Genomic DNA, 17,082 nt, shown 5'->3' on the forward strand with positions numbered 1-17,082 from the left:
AGGCGTGGCTTAGTTAGATCTTTGCGATCTATTTTGAGACTCTCATCTCCAGCAAATTCTAGCTTGCTTCATGGAGTCAGTGATTTATGTCACTATCTTGAGCCAACCAGCTGTACGTTGGTGACAATTTCTTTGTTGCTTTGTTAAACCATACTGACAGTTATACTGTAGTTATGTACCATGACTACATCTGATTCGATGATCATCTTCACTGCGGTCATATCGCTGGGATTGTCTGTTGGTGTTTTACGGAGGCTCACTTGCTTTGAATGTATAAATCTTGACTGCTAGTCACCTGACATGCTGCATCACTCATTCCCTTGATGACTACATACGCTTATTTCACAAGTTTATTAAACTATACTCGAAGACACCCATTATTCTCAGATAGCAATCACTTGAATGAAAACCCGCCGATCTCAACATATTTCGACACTTGATCAGATGGTACACAAAAATTGCCACATTTCAATGTTACATGAATTGATAAATGGCGTGGAATGATTGCTCAAAATCGTTAGTGGACGAGAATGTCGATTCTCAATGCAAACAGTGGTGGAAGTTGCTAGCCTTCATTCACCAAGTATAGACATACCCACAAATGAACAGTGACCAGCTATGTATCGTTTAGTGTCGGTGCTACGTCACCATGCTGCGTGGAGGCCCGAAAAAGCGCTGTGATTTGATTTCGGGAGGTTGTGCAAATAAAAGACGTAAAATGGAACTACAAGAAATACTCGACATGACATTGACCAGCCCGCCGGCTTGGCTCCATCATCGGTTTGGTAACAATCCCCGTTGCGTGAGACCCTCAAACCTTTTGTAAGTGTAATTGATGAAGACCCAATCCTTCGAATCGTCAATCTCTTTGCCTTGCAATTGCTCTGTAAAACAAATAGCAACATTAGCCTTCGTTGAGACATTTGATCTGACAACACTAAAACATGAGCTTTCAGTAACAACTACATCATTAGCTTCCAAGGCGATATTAAATCATGATTTTTCAGATTGCATCCCCACTTCTACCAGACAACCGCTTTCAAACTATCGCCGACAGTATTGCTAATATTGTTCAATTTATAAATTGATGCTATGTGAATCATTCCTGCATTGCAATTCTACGAAACGCAGAATGCTGTTACATCCCGCAAACATCTCGGTTAACAAACAAGTAACAAGTTACAGGTTAACAGTTTCCGAACATGTTGAAATCCTGTTGATGAGCCATTGTCCGTGTTCTTAATTGACCTGGATAATTCAAGTATTTCCTGTGAAAATCGGATTCTGGTACTGTCACGGTGGGATTAGCGAGAACAATTTGAATATGTACATACGCCAGGCCGATCATTACGGATGTGGACAGGAACATGAGATCCTGAGAGCACTACTTGAAAGTCTCTAAGGTACAGTGGATATACATCCACCATCATTTCTCGGTAATATGGGGACAGGATATATTGAGGAAATTCAATGCTCGGTGAGAAGATGGCAGTGGCAGAAAAACTATTGGTTAATGTGGCTTACGAACAGGGCCATTCATGACGATCAGTGGCAAAACTCAGTAATGAATGTATTGACGATCGCCTAGTGGTGACAATCTAATCTGACTCCTTTGAGTGTGAGAACAATGCCGCAAATGACCAATTGAAGCTTATCGCTTTGGTCAAGTACTCTGTTGATACTTGCGCCAATGAAGAAAATTTATGCGAGTAGGTGACTGACACACAACGACTGCACTTCATAAGATAGCGCTATTAATATTTCCAAATTCCTGTCAATGGAGACAGTTGAGCAATGAATGTTATGCCCAGTGGCGTATCCAGGGGGGGGTTTTAGGGGGTCGGAACCCCCCCCTTTTCAAAATCCTAAAAATTGATGTCAATATAGCCTCTAATATTTGCTAATTTATTAGTTTAACATATTCGTTTTTACGTATGAGAAGGCGAATATGGCGTCTTAATGTTATTTAAGGGGACTAACACCCCTACAAAATATTGGAATTATGCGCCGAATTAGTCGAAAGGATAAAATAGGTCATTATAATTCGCTAATTCCATACGAATTCTGCGCTTGTTCAGCTACATTTCAGCTGTGGCAATTGCTGACGTTCTCAACTTTCTTCCCTCGATTTCTCTCTCGCCTTGCTAAAACGAGAGACGCACTTTAGGAAAATCTAATCTAATTGGGCGACGCGATACGTAATTGCAAAGACGAAGTTGTCGGCAATCAACATCGCTCGCGAATTCGCTGCACCTGCTCGCCTTGAAATCCTAATCAAGAATTGCACACGGCGTGTTGATTGATCAGCGAGACGCAGACACGACGGCACCAGTGCGACAATGCTATTCCCAAATCCACATTGTATTCGCGATTATTGGCGAGAAATGGCCTAGGATTGACATTCACATTTCAAAATACAAGCCTAGCAATCCACGTTCCCGATTGTTAGGTGGCTTGCTGTCGTCCAAATACAGGCCTATGTTGTCGCTGAACGGGAGAATTGAGTAGGCCTAGTAGTAAAGGTAACCTAATTATATCGGCTGACAAGTTTCTCGGTCGATCAAGTTATTATCCCAGTGTGTACTCTGTATTAGTTGACTGACTTGCGTGCTTGCAATTAAGGTCTAATTATCTTCGCGCACACTACACGCTCAGCCGTAGCCGTAGCCGCTAGTAAAGCCATCGAAAAGCACACATTCGTATACGACGTACACTGTTCACACCACACCTCTCTGTGGCGATCGCGATCGCCCTCGTTTATGCTACCGCCCTATTCTGCGCTTGTTCGTCCGCTGCGATACTACCGACCGTGCGCATAATATCGTCAAAACCCAACAAAATCGCGCATCTCTGACCGGAACCAGGCGCTTGAAGACGGGCGGCGTTTGCCGGCTCATGACTAGATGTGACCCTTTTACGAATTTCTTTCAATCATACCGTAAAAGAAACGCGATTTTCAGGCAATGTCCGTATCGTATTCGTACATCTCCCACTCACCGCAAATCTCTGTTTATTATTAAACTATGATATCTAAATATTCGCCATGGCGTGGAGACGAGTGATCGTAATGATGACGTCACAATAGCCAATTTCGTAACGCAAACCCCCCCCCCCTTTTTCGCGCTCTGGATACGCGCCTGGTTATGCCTAAGGCTAACCACTGCTAAATTGGTCTCTGATGTTTTCGCCCGAGTATGATAGCGTGGGATGGTTGAATCAGTCACTAGATTGATTCGATTCCAGCCCGGTAATAAGCTACGAGTGGAACATTCAAGTACCACTTGTCACACATGGAAAGTGACACCTAGCTCAGTCTAAGTCCTTTCAACAACTACAGCGAAACTGATGCAAACTAGGTTTGAATGAGTCTTCTGCATTTGGCGCAGAGGTCTGCACTGTACAGTCTGCCGCTTGCTACTTAAGATAAATTGTGCGGACATGGGTAAGTGTGCCCACGGTCCATCATGAATGGTCTGAGTGAGATCAATCTATTATGTGTGAACGATACCAACAATTGAAGTCGTGAAGTTGTTCCGGGGGGGTCAACTCATCTTCTATTTTTTAGCACGACACATAGCTGCTGCTTGATAGTAGGGTTACCATATGTCCTCCTTTAGAAGGAATTGTCCTCTCTTTTCAGGATATCAAAAATGTTCTACTTTTTGGAAATACGTTCTCCTTTATCGGTTTTATCAATATGTCCCGTAAAAATATTACAATCAGTAGTTTTCTAGTCTCGTAATCTACATTTTGTTAGCCTACTCTGGCACTTGCTTCCACCCGCCTTACTAACGGTGAGGTGAAGAAGGTTACTTTTAGTTTTTCAGAGTACTCAAGTACGTTGTGCCTTCCTGCACTACTCAATCATTAGGTTATGTGTTTAGAATGCTACCGCTTCTAATGTACAGTGTTTCAGGCCGAACTACGTACTTTTACACTTTGTAGAAAAGTTGAAAGTAGTTTCAAGTCAGGTTTACGTCACTTTTATGAGTGGAATTGTCATAACAGCTTGGCGAAATCGCCCCTATATCACAGTAACTGAACATATTTTTTTGTACGCGGCAAAACTGCACCCTGCAACTTCAAAATATCCGACAAACTGTCAAAAGTCTGGCACCCCACGAACAAATCAACTTCTCGAAACATCACACTCCAGTCCTTCTTCCGTCTGCGTTTTCTACATCCACTTGAAGTACGATGAAAATGTCATGGAGACTGCTACTCCTACCATGTCGTTGCAGTGGATGCTGCATGTCCACTTTTTAAATTTTTAGAAAATAATCAAGTTTTTGTACAATTTTAATTTTTTTCGGCCATGGTTATGTTTGTCACATGTTTTAAAGTAAAGCGACTTTACAAAATCTTCTCAAAATCTGTAAAATAGACAGAAGCTACTCCTGATTTCACAGTGACGAAGAAATTAAGCATTTAATGTGTTACTTTTACTTCTACTTCATCACCAACATGGGTTCTCTGACAGCCTCTGCCAACATACCAGTTTATCAGAGTGGTGTTTTTTTGACGAAAGTATAACCTACCAGGTTTGATCTCGGAATCAGGAAATTCATCAAAGTTCGATGTGTCCGTCAGGCTTTTAATTTGCACCGGCAGCGCGGCCGGACGATCTCGTATATGCTCCCAGTCGACACCCCTGTAACCGCAACGTCCACATTGAATCTCCCTCCGTTTACGAGAAAACATAAAAGCCTACTTGAAAAATTGATGATTTTTAATTTCTTGAACGCAATCAATGCCGAGACGACGGTCCGCTTCGATGCACAATGACAAAATCAGGTCCCGGGCCACGTCGGAAATTGGCAGTTCCGGAGGGAAGACGAGATGCTGTCGCCAGTGCATCACTTTATGGTACGTTTCTTGTGGGCTTTCGGAGCAGAATGGCGGGTATCCTACATGTAAAAAGGAACAGACATTGTCACTAAGCTTACAACATTAATGACAAAACTCTTGCTCTCAATCCATGACAAGGCGTTGTCTTACAAAAGCTTAGAACAAAAGGGATCACACAAAATACCTTATCGGACTGGTATGAATTGACTGTAGAAGCCGAAGCACCGTGAATACGAAACAAAGATACCAGGTGCTGCCGTGCCCTTCAAGGGGCTAAGTCATGATCCATGTTTGTTTGGTCAAGTACTACAGTAGTTGCCTATACCATAGCCCAATTCCCATGTAAACCTCTTCGTTAGTAGCCTGAGCTAACCGGCTTCAAGGTTTTCGAGCAGCGGTTCTCCAACTTTTCGAGTTGGACTCATTGCTCCCTTATCAAACTCGACATGACTTTATCGTCCCCCCAAAAGCCAGAGCTCATTAGTAAGAAAGTAAATCTACTTTTCTAGAGTCCTCAAGAAGTTTCATTTACCATTAATACCTATTTCAGTAGTTTTGTTGTATTTTTTTAACAGTTCTATTGGAGAAATACTTATTTAGGGATACCTAATTTTGTCAAGTTGAACATAGTTTTTGGATGCATTACAATGGTTTTGATGTGACTGAATCAGCACACAGGCTTAGGCCCAGATATGCAATAGAGTTGAAATCTCTAACTAACGTGACAGAATTTAACAAGGTGTAAATGCATTTGAGTCTATCACTTTAGTATGATGTCCATTGAGGGTGTTCAAAACAAAGTTTTTTTTTTTTCAAATTTCATCGGCTTAGTTGTCAAATCGCCAGGTTACCTAAAAACGTTGCACACCAAATTTGACTCAATTCCAACCAGTAGATACTGAGGTCAGTCAAATTGAAATTTTGATGATTTTTGAAATAATAGTATTTACGGTGACCAATTTCGTCACACCTACATGACCAAAAATCGTGTTCAAGGTATGCCTAAAGAGGCAGGGATCCATGTCTTTTCCGCTTGTTTTGATCTTGACAAGGGCCTATCGTGGAGTTTGGATGAAGACATCGCCAGTAAACGAAAAAAAGATACGACACGGATTAGCTAAATTAGTCCACTTCATTGAAATAGTCACGTTAAAAGGATGGTGACATAATTTTCAAATAGAGTACTTCACGCACTGAAATTAACGACAACGAAAAAGAAACGAACTGACAAGCAGGTAAAATATGGGTGAATATATTTCTAAAGTGATAGTCATATCTAGAAGTATTTTCGTCGGACCAATTTAGATTTCACAAAATCTATCCCGGTCATGCAGGGCATACCGATGTCTCTCTGCCTTGATTCGAAGATTTTACTGATTGCAAAATCGCCATTCCCAAAATCTCATCCACAGAGACATCAGCTGCATTCCTCAGCAACTCAGTGTTCGAATATTTCTCTACTACTTGATATTGACCGATGCAGTAATGGTGCCAATGAATAGTATTTATGAGTTGAAAAAGCCTTTTTTTAACATCCCTATATTTTTTAACGTCTATCAAAATTCATCTATGCAAGAAACTGAAAGTGAAGGCTGGCAGACTTGGTATTTTCGCCCCTATTGGTGCCTTTTTCTTCCACCAAATCAGCCACGTTGATAACCACTGTCCACTGTTATAGACATTGTCAAACGTATTCGAAGTGATCCGAGGAACAACCTCGTGTGGATTAAAGGCCTTGGAGAAAAATATTTAACCTAGTTCGATATTGAATGTTGAACTAATGGAGTGATTAGGTCTTGTTTCGAACTTTCCAATTGCAATAGAATATAGATTTAAGAATGTCGAGATGGTTATTAAAAGAACACAGCAGCGTACCTATCAGACACTCATACATGATGACTCCAAGCGACCACCAATCGCAAGTCTTTGTGTAGCCAGCCTGGTGGAACACCTCGGGCGCGATATAATCCGGAGTGCCTACTGTTGAATACGCAAGCTGCCGTCTCTTGCTCTTCCAAGTTTCGGCCTTTCTTCGAGAATCATGAAGGCTGAGCGGTTTCGAGGCTAAAAGCGTAAAAATAAAATTAAGGGAGTTGTAAACACAAAACGGCACGTATCCGTCCAAGTAATGACCAGAAATAGAAAATGACATTCAGGGGTATGTACTGAGGCACAAGTATAGAATTACGAAATACAATATCCATTGTGACAATGGCGCCGCAAAGAGCTATTAAAAGAGACTTTTGGGAGAAAACAACCTGATGATACAGTCAGTTGTCAGATAATAGTTTATCACCCAAAGCATTTCAAGCCAACACTCATCAATTGTAACCTTACGAACATTCAAAATCTTTGCACAACAACAACCGGTAACTTCTTCTGACCGTGTTTGCATTATCAATCTCTCGTTTTATGAATTTGAAACTTTACTCGTTGTACCGTGATGTCACGATTAGCAATACCGATTATTATTGACAAAGTTTTTGAATGTTCACATTATAGCTGATGGTAGCCTCTGATGACTGACAGCTCGAAAAGCTTCAAGTAATAAATATGAATCTTTTATTGAACGGTGTAATATAGAGATTCTCATCTTGCAAATCACAAAAATTTTGCTGTATTAGGTTGTGTAAGTTCGGGTAATATCAGGTCTGAAGAGCTTCTTGGAGGTACACAGCTGCTCTATACAATTGAATAATATATTCATATTGAAATAAACCCGAATATTCTCGGCTGACACTCGTCAGCGACTAACAGAGAATTGGAAAGAACATTGTACGATTGTTGATGTACAATGTTCTTTGCAATTCTCTACTCGATGCTGACGAATGTGACGATTACCCCTGACAAGTGTCAACTGAAAATATTAGGCTATATTTCGATATGAATATACTATACCAGAAATCTGGAGCACTAGTCTAACCATGCTACAATTACTGCTCACTTAAATCCATCGGATCCGCTCGTGTCAAATCCCGGTAAAAATCTGTACTGTGCGCTTTCTTCAGACCCGTGCACAGACCGAAATCCGAGAGCTTCACATGTCCTCGGTCGTCCAACAGCAAGTTATCAGGCTTGATATCTCGATGTATGAAATCGAGGCGGTGTATGGAATCTATAGCGAGGATGGCTTCCGCCATGTAAAACTGCGTCTGCTCTTCGGTCAAAGTGTCGTATTTCATCAGAAGTGTCATCATATCACCTAAAAGCGGCACAAATCAATGATGCAGCGTGAGACCGATTTCCCGACAGTGTGTGTCAACAAAAATCAGGTAGGATTTGATATGCTGATCAATTTCCAGAAGAGCACTCACCCCCTGGGAGAAATTCCATGATGAGGTACAGATTGTAGGTGTCTTGGAAGGAGTAAAACATTTTCACGACCCACGGGTTCTCGGCTTGCACTAGAATATCGCGTTCTGCTCTCACGTGCGCAACCTGAATCGATTCGTACACTCGAGAATGATTTCTCGAGAACCAGTGTAAATTACGGTACCTGTTCCTTATCCATCATGTCTCTCTTTCTAAGCATCTTCATCGCATAAATATGCCCGGTGTCTTTCTTCTGTACCAAGTGAACCTGGAGATGGGAATTTTGGTTGGATTTTAATATCTGCACCGACGAAAAGCAGGTGCTAGAGTTGGGAATCAAGTTTGGATCAGGAATGGGTCTGGAGTCGCTTGGATCTGCAATTTTTTACCCACTAATAATCAAAACTGGAGCTATTTTAAAATGAGTGTGATCCAACGATCTCAAGTCTTATGTTGATTACCTATTGCGGACCATTTGCATCTTTTCTAAATTAGATTAAAATTAGAATTATACTGGTAGCTATAGTTTTTTTAAAGTGAGACAAGAATTAGAATAGAAGCCACACAGTTTTTCTGAATTAGATTGGAATTACAATCACTGAATTTGCAAAAAACCTGGAAATTTGATGAAGTTCACTTCATAACAAATTACAGTTCATCCTCGTATGTCTGTACTGCAATCTTGACTCGTTCCGCACAATACATACAGTTCTCCTGTATCATTTTCAGAGGAACTAGAAATTACACTAAAAATAAAAATTATAGTGTAGAAACATTTCAGAAATTGGATTAGAAATAGAATCAGAGCATGAATAAACATTTAACAGATTAGATGCGAATTAGGTTACGGCCGTTCACTCTAATTAGTGTAATTATTCAACTATGATTATCTACCTGTCCAAGTCTGCTTGTAAGCAGTTTATTAGTTCGCTTTTAATGAAAGAAAACTTTGACTAATCGAATATAAGAAACACCAAAAAAGCTAAGATAACAGCAATAGAACCAACGCAACTACACAAGATAATGTACGGTGGATGAGAAACATGTAAACAAATGCAATTATTGCGTTTGACAAACGATATTATGACACCATTACTAACGCACAAAGGTAAGTGACACCAGTACCAGCTTGATATCCAAAACACGTCACATGGACAGCATGGTGTACATAGTACATACCTCACCGAAGGCCCCTCGACCTATCACTTTCAGCATATCAAAATCTCCGAGACCTAGACGAGTTCTCTTCAGTCTTAAAAACTCCGTTTCTTTCAGAGCATGCTGCTCCCGTCGACGGTCTCGCTGAAAGATAATTCATAATCCTTATTATTCAACCACTCTCACAGTCCTAAATTCACGACTTGTGATTGGGCCTACCAGTCATGAGTTAATTCAAACTGCATAGGTAGGCATATTGTTCTAGTTAAGCTGTTATATTGGGAAGAGTGTGAGCGTTATTATTTACTGAGATGCAATATGTAGCGCGTTTTTGTTAAGCATTGTAAATGAACAAATAAAAGACTTCTTATACATTTTTGTTAACAGTACAGTAGGACATTATTTGAGTCGTATTTAGTGTCCAAACATGTGACGTTACCCACCTTGAGGTACCAAACGATACTAAAATCAAAATTTTGAGGGCGAATGGGACTTTTTGTTTAATTTCAACCACTATATTTCAGTAAAAAAATACAATCCTTCACAGTTCACATAACATCAACTAGTGCAGAATATATAAACCTGTTATCAGAGTATTGTAATCTACAGCACTATATAAAAACTCAGTCATGAATTACCATACTTCAAGTCAATATATCTCATCTTAGGTGCCACTCAGGCATACCTACTGCTAATGCAATTTTTATGACCAATCTATTTGAAAGAGGCACTGTAATGTTAACCCAGAGTCTTAATGCTGTCGGCCGAGGGCTCAACAGAGGGATTGTTACAGTACATTTAATTACGCGGAGTCAAGTACAGAGAGAGAGAGAATTTATTCGGTTCCTCTAAATATATTTATATATACAGAGTGAAATAAAAAACAATGTAGAGTAGAATCAAGCTGTAGCGAAGGAATCGGGAGATAATTAAATCTGCCACAGCCTGACTGGAGACTTGTTGCATTACATGGAAACTCAGAATAAAATAACACACTCGTTTTACGGTAGTAAAAACAGAAGAATATTGAAGTAGTGACACTCTAACTAATGGTCAAAATGATACAGTGGCTCGTGTATACAAGATAATTAAGTTATAGGCTACAGCGAGTCTGCTACCTGTAACGAGCTCAGACTTATTAATATCAGAATCTATCATACAGTAGAATGGAAGGAGCACACACCTCATCAACGGGTAGATCTTCATGATTCATGGTTTTCTCCAGGTTACTCAGCCGTTCCTCCCTTTCGACCTGCTGATTCAGCAGATTGGAATAGAATGTCTCAATTGTCACTTTGGCTTTTGTCACTTTGTCCAAGGTATGTCCGCTCAGCACAGCATTGTCATGAGCAGCCATCTTGCTGCGATGTGATTTCCAAGCAGTGAAAGATCAGGGTAACCTACAAATGAAGTAGACGAAAACCTAGAAAAATATTGAATGGATGAGCAAAAAATAAAAGTGGTCTTTTTTGACACTGAAGTATGGAGTAAACATGAAAAGCACTGTTAAAAATTTTCATTCCACAATAATGACATACCAATATGTTTATATCGCAAATTATGGTATAATTTGTCAAGTAATCACGCATATAACTCGTGACCGTCCTACTGACAATGCATTGGCAAGGTGCGGCAAGCATTTACTAGAAAATCATACTTGTGCTGCTAACTATCAAGAGGACATGTTCTCTATATTGGCTAAGGGTCGCAATTTATTTCATTTGTCTGTTCTTGAGTTCACCGTCATCACTATGAGTAAACCTAGTCTATGCCAACAGAAAGAATTTGTGTATCATTTGAAAATCGCGCATTAACTGTTTTGCTTCGCTATCTCCATGCCAACGCATCAGTTCTCTCGTTTTCCTTACTTTGTATATTTCCTGTGTGACGTCATAATTAGCGATATATATTGTTGCTGAACATAGTTATTCGAATTCTCGCAATACTGCTGACGATATCCCCTGACGAGGGTCAGCCGAAAAGCTTCGGGAATAAATATGAATATTTTATTCAAATGCGTTTTGATGTTCTGTACTCCTAAGCGTCTCTTTGTGTACATCCTGAAAATGGATTATTGGATAAGATGATTGGCCAAGTTAATTTTGTAAATTGTTTTAGTATCAATCAACAATAGATAGCCTAATTGACTGGATGAAAGTTATCCAACCTTGTTATAACTTTACAATCAGGCATACTGATTAACAAACACAAAAATTATTTTGCTTCAAGTTATCAATGACAAATAAAAAGAATATAGAAATAATGAACCAGATGAATTTAACCTTCCCTTAGATAGCCTAACCAATCGTCTAGTACAGGGGTTCTCAACTTTCCTTGTATAACGGGCCGCCTTTGACAGCAAAAGACGCTGTGGGCCGCAGAACAATATCACCATGTATTTATGGGTTACTATTAAATTTAGGCTACGGTAGCCTATTTACCAGTCGTATACTGGCATTTAGTACATTTTTGTGCATTATAAAGTATTATTGGACAGCGTTCGTAAGTTTGCAGCTGCTGCTTGTTCTGTATCTTCTAGCGGCGCAAGTAAATCGCTTCATGGACAGTGCATTGCCTTCGTTGCCAAGTCGGTATATGCAACTTCAAACCCTTCCACCAGAGAATCGAATTCTCTGTATGAATGTGCGAGAGAGCAAATACAAAATTACGGTAACTTTTGCGTTACAGAGGCCATTATCACATTGAGCTCTGAGTGATATGAGAAGAAGTCTGGCGTTCGAGGTCATTTTTGAGCAAACCAATCAACCCTTCTCCTTTCCTTCCATGCCTGGGGCCCTACACCAATAGTTGCAGAAGTCAACTTTGTCAAGTTGATATTATTCGCTGGCCACCCAGTATTCGCTGGCCCAGTATTCGCTGGCTAAGCTTGGCCACCCAGTATTCATCTGCATATATGTCCACTCTAGTAAAATTCAACCAGAGTTATGCAAAGTCGGTGGATTCGTCCCACGCTGGGTTAAAGTAGTCCACGCGGCAACGTGTTTCAGAACATGCGATAAAAGATCGACTAACATTGATGTTACTCGTCTGGTCACGATTAAATCGGACGACTGTGTCTTCAAAATTTGTCAGGAGATGTTGTCCTTGCTGCTAAGTTCCGGAAAGAGCAAATATTCGCACAGCAGGCCTGTGTTAAAGGATTAATTGAAATCACTCCTTCTACAGCAGATTTCTTGGGTTAAGCGATACTCCAAGCAATTTTGAACGATGCGTTTGTAACGTCGTCGGCAATCTCAACAACCGTTCGCGGTGAGTCAAACACTCTTAAAAATTGTAGGCCTACTACGTGGCGGGATTCTCCTGAACCAAAGTCCAGCCGAATAACGATTCGAAACTATCTGAAGTCGACCATATATCAAGAAACGAGAACACATTAAAGCAGTGGTTCTTAAAACTTTTTTAGACAGGCCAGCCTTTTTTTTTACCTTATCGTCATATAGCAAAATGTATCCGGAACGCTAGCAATACAAACGGCTAGTTTGATGGCATGGAAGGTTATGGTTGTTGATGAGAGATTTCTCATGAAGGAAATTCGGACTATACACAAAGAAATAACTTCGAATTGGAGATAAATTGCGCGCAGCGCGAATATTTTTTCAGTTGACCGCAACTTCGCGCCATTTCCCCTGTTCTGACCCCCAGTTTGCAAACCACTGCATTCAAGAACGAATAATCAAACGAAACAAAGACGGTGCAATAAAGTATCTGAATTAATATGTAACAATACCGTGTCAGTAGTAATTGCGTTTATAATGAAACATGTCGCGGGCCGCAGAATAACCGTCTGCGGGCCGCGGGTTGAGAACCCCTGGTCTAGTATAATGTTGAATTCTGCACCAGAATTCAATTTGAACGAGTAGCCCAGAAACAATCCTTCACACGTAAACACTAGTTCACAATGAGTCTACATACATAGAGGCTTTCATTATGACACCAAGGAACGAGCCAGGAAAGTCAAACAACCTAACCCACAACATCCTCATTAAGGAAAATCGTTCCAAGAACTATATACCGTGAAGTGAATCGCAATTAGGGAAGCCAGTGCACATGATCAAGATATCGGGACAATAAAAGCTTCAGTTACAAATTGACAGAAAAAAATTGAGCCATTGAATGTAGACCAATGTCACACGGAATCAATATTACACAATTGTTATAACAAGATTAAATTGCATGATGGACCAATCAATAACACATCAAATATGACAACCCGGGCAGCCTATTCTGTGTGGAATCACACCAACGACATATGTAAAGAAAACATTTGGTGCTCTGGCATTTCTTTGCTATCATGGTCACCGCAGATTAACAGTTTAGGTTCACACTCTATCCGAATGAAATGAAGGTTATCGAAAGCATGACTGTATGATACAACTACAATTCAACTTTCAAATACCATATACTACAGGGTACAACCATGACGGGTAGTCATAAAATTATGTCACTTCCGATCATGTCATATTTTGCGCAAATCTTGACATTTATTCACACAATTTCAGTCATTGAGTAGGTTGCCGTTGAACTCGGCACTTGGTGAATTCGGCCGGACGAACTCGGCCCTTGGTGAACTCGGCACTTGGTGAATTCGGCCATTGGTGAATTCGGCCATTGGTGAACTCGGCCATTGGGAAATTTCGTAATAAAGTGTATTAACAGCTATTAATATGAATTATTAAACTAACAATAGTATTATCAAGTGATTAACAATCTTTTAAGGAGGTCAGGGCATGCGTAGATCACGCAGTCACGGCGTGATCAGATCACTTAATCACGGATTGCGCAAGCGCGGGAGATAAGATAACACGACGTTCGCACATCAACCACGCGTAGTCGGCTCTACGGCTCAGTATTGATTTGACTTGGCGTGGGACGGACGGACGACTTTTGAGAAGATAGATATCTGTGTTTTATGTAATAACGAAGTTTTAAAGGATCACCAATCAACGTTTCCCACTAACACGAACAAAAATTTATAAACGTCAAAATAAATTGTTTTTTGTGCCTTTGGAGAGACGGATATTAGGGTCAGGGTGGGAGTATTAGGCAGTGTTGGGATGACTCGAGTCATGACTTGACTCGAGTCAGACTCGAGTCACCTTTTTCGTATGACTTGACTTGACTCGAGTCACTTTGCAAAAATGACTTGACTTGACTTGACTCGACGCCTCAAAAATGCGGATTCACTCGTGACTCGGAGCAAAATTCACGAGTCAATTTCAAGTCATTAAGTAAACGGTGTCGACTAAATCCCCCTATATTATGTGTGTTTTGGTTGTTAGCGATACGCCGCTGTCACTTGTGAGAGCAACCAGTCTTCAATATTTGTAAGTTTCACTGATCATCCATTGTTACATCACAAATAAATTGACCGCTTACGAAACCATCACACCTACGTTGTCGAAGAAGCAGTAGATTTATCTAATCGCATCGTATCTCTGTTTCTTAGGCAGCTTAGTGCTTACATTGCGCAGTGCTCACCTTTACCAACACTCTTGTATGATTTAAATCGAACGAATATACTTTATGCCTTTATATTCGCACGGAGGTGTAGGTAGGTAGTGCCTATTGTACCACATCAATTTGTTCAACTTCTTGAGGCTTCGTATTCGATAAAATCAGACTATAGCATGTGGCTATACAGTTACTCACGTATTATATTATCAGTTCTACGTTTGCGTGAGCGATACAACACCTTTTTGCATCAATATTTAACTTTATAATCGTCATTTGATTCAAGATAAATAGCCAATTAATCTATCCTTCACACTGCTAGCAAAATGTAATGACTTTGGATCATCACATATACTTCGATAATTCAATTTGACTCGAATCGTGACTTGACTCGTGACTTGACTTGACTTGACTCGACTTGACTCGAGTCATCTCCAAAAAACGAGTGACTTGACTTGACTCGAGTCACCTTTGAAAATCGATTGACTTGACTTGACTCGAGTCAAAATGTGCAATGACTCGAGATGACTCGTGACTCGAAGGTAGTGACTTGATCCCAACACTGGTATTAGGGTTGGGGAAAGGGGGATATTAGGGTTTGGAAGGGGGATGTTAGGGTTGGGGAAAAGAGGGATATTAGGGTTTGTAAGGGAGATGTTAGGGTTGGGGGAAAGAGGGATATTAGGGTTTGTAAGGGAGATGTTAGGGTTGGGGGAAAGAGGGATATTAGGGTTGGGGAAAGGGGGATATTAGGGTTTGGGGAAAGGAGGATATTAGAGTTTGGGGAAAGGGAGATTGGAGGTGGGTTAGGGTATCCCAAGATTAGGGTTGGGGATGTTAGGGAAGGGTGGAATATTAGGTTGGGGGATTGGAGGTGGGTTCGGCTATCCCAAGATTAGGGTGTGGGGATGTTAGGGAAGATATTAGGTTGGGGGAAAAGGTGATGGGAAGTGGGTTAGGGTATCCCAAGATTAGGGAAGGGGGATATTAGGTTAGGGGAAAGGGTGATTGGAGGTGGGTTAGGGTATCCCAAGATTAGGGTTGTGGGAAATGTGGATATTAGGGGAAAGGGGGATTGGAGGTTGGTTAGGGTCAAAGTTGGGGTTAGGATATCCCAAGATTAGTGCCGAGTTCACCGGCAAACATTCCAGTAACCAATCATGGTGACCGGTACCGCTACGCGATCTACCACGGCACGTGATTCTTCTTTATCTGAGATATATATTTAATGCATTTTTATTACAAAATTTCCCGATGGCCGAGTTCACCAATGGCCGAAATCACCAAGTGCCGAGTTCGTCCGGCCGAATTCACCAAGTGCCGAGTTCACTGGTAATCATTGAGTAGATATTTCATGATATAAAATATATATCAAAACCACAGTTCGCAGCGAAGTGTCTCTGCTAACTAACAGCAAAAAAACTCCATGACTTCTAATCTGATGAAAATAATTAGTCATTGCGGTAAAATAAAAATTATTAACCTCATAGCCTACTATACTCGTAGTCTCGTACGATAGTCATAGCACACCTCAAAATCTCTACTCTTGATTGAGCCTTACCTTAGCCATTTTATATTTATAAATATTTCCTCGTATCTCACCAAGCCATAAAATTAACCTACTTCAACTATAGTATAGTATACTAACTAGCCTTCACCATAGAAATTAATCTAAACTTGAATTCACTAATTCACATATACCCACGTAGGATATTGCGGACTTGCGGTTATATATTTCAGCCGACTGAGGTCATCCCTGATGTGAATTAGAACAGAAGATAACCATACTACTTAACATTCATCAAGAATTGACTAGTATAATGACGCAAACACGAATCGTCATACAAGGGTGCAATTTCAAACGTCACAGTTAGTGAGGAAGCATAGGAGTGATGGGTTTTGTATCATCAATTCATCATAAGCTCCAATTTCTTCACTAGATGAAATACATACGACGGAGATCGCAACCCTTTATAACAAATAAAACATACCGCACCCCAACTTCCAGTCATTAGCCAATCATCCCTATCGTTCGGCGACAACGCAGTATAGTACCAGATCATAAAGATGAAAGCAAAAGTCCTATCATGATAGCGGCACCAAATGCCAAATGGTTAACAATGAAGCCGCGCGTCGCCCCATCGTAGTAGGGATTATATAGGAAAATGAGTTATTATATTCCTGCTTTACATGAACATAACGAGACATTTACTTATTTTTAAGAATTGTGACATCATAAAGTGAATATAAATTGACAAGAACACAATTTTCAGCATTTTTCGATTGCTGCCC

At 40.5% G+C, this 17,082-nt stretch overlaps 1 protein-coding gene and 1 long non-coding RNA gene across 2 annotated transcripts; one reads left to right on the plus strand and one right to left on the minus strand.

Moving 5' to 3' along the window:
- Positions 1-336: 336 nt before the first annotated feature.
- LOC145456040 (serine/threonine-protein kinase 38-like) lies at positions 337-16,917 on the minus strand. Its single transcript, XM_080334070.1, has 10 exons — positions 16,782-16,917; positions 10,502-10,741; positions 9,340-9,462; positions 8,345-8,428; positions 8,163-8,286; positions 7,793-8,050; positions 6,724-6,912; positions 4,712-4,907; positions 4,539-4,651; positions 337-884 (listed from the first exon to the last, which is right to left on the minus strand). Exons 2-10 carry the CDS (start codon positions 10,673-10,675, stop codon positions 775-777), a joined length of 1,371 nt encoding a protein of 456 aa, XP_080190196.1. The 5' UTR covers positions 10,676-10,741; positions 16,782-16,917; the 3' UTR covers positions 337-774.
- On the plus strand, positions 15,683-16,020 carry LOC145456370 (uncharacterized). The gene is made up of 2 exons (XR_013920590.1): positions 15,683-15,804; positions 15,872-16,020. It is a non-coding gene; the product is annotated as an uncharacterized LOC145456370 (long non-coding RNA).
- Positions 16,918-17,082: the final 165 nt, after the last annotated feature.

The sequence above is a fragment of the Botryllus schlosseri genome, chromosome 2, assembly GCF_051294905.1.
Source record: "Botryllus schlosseri isolate E-star chromosome 2, Bs_hap1, whole genome shotgun sequence".
In the NCBI taxonomy this organism is placed as follows: domain Eukaryota; kingdom Metazoa; phylum Chordata; class Ascidiacea; order Stolidobranchia; family Styelidae; genus Botryllus; species Botryllus schlosseri.

What these genes read in the sequence shown, in the direction of transcription:
- LOC145456040 (XM_080334070.1), bottom strand. Translation starts at nt 10,675, where the DNA reads ATGGCTGCTCATGACAATGCTGTGCTGAGCGGACATACCTTGGACAAA. An exon ending in AGCGGATCCGATGGATTTAA is followed by an intron (nt 6,913 to 7,792) that starts GTGAGCAGTAAT and finishes TTACGCTTTTAG; the next exon opens with CCTCGAAACCGCTCAGCCTT. An exon ending in TGATTCCGAGATCAAACCTG is followed by an intron (nt 885 to 4,538) that starts GTAGGTTATACT and finishes TTTGTTTTACAG; the next exon opens with AGCAATTGCAAGGCAAAGAG.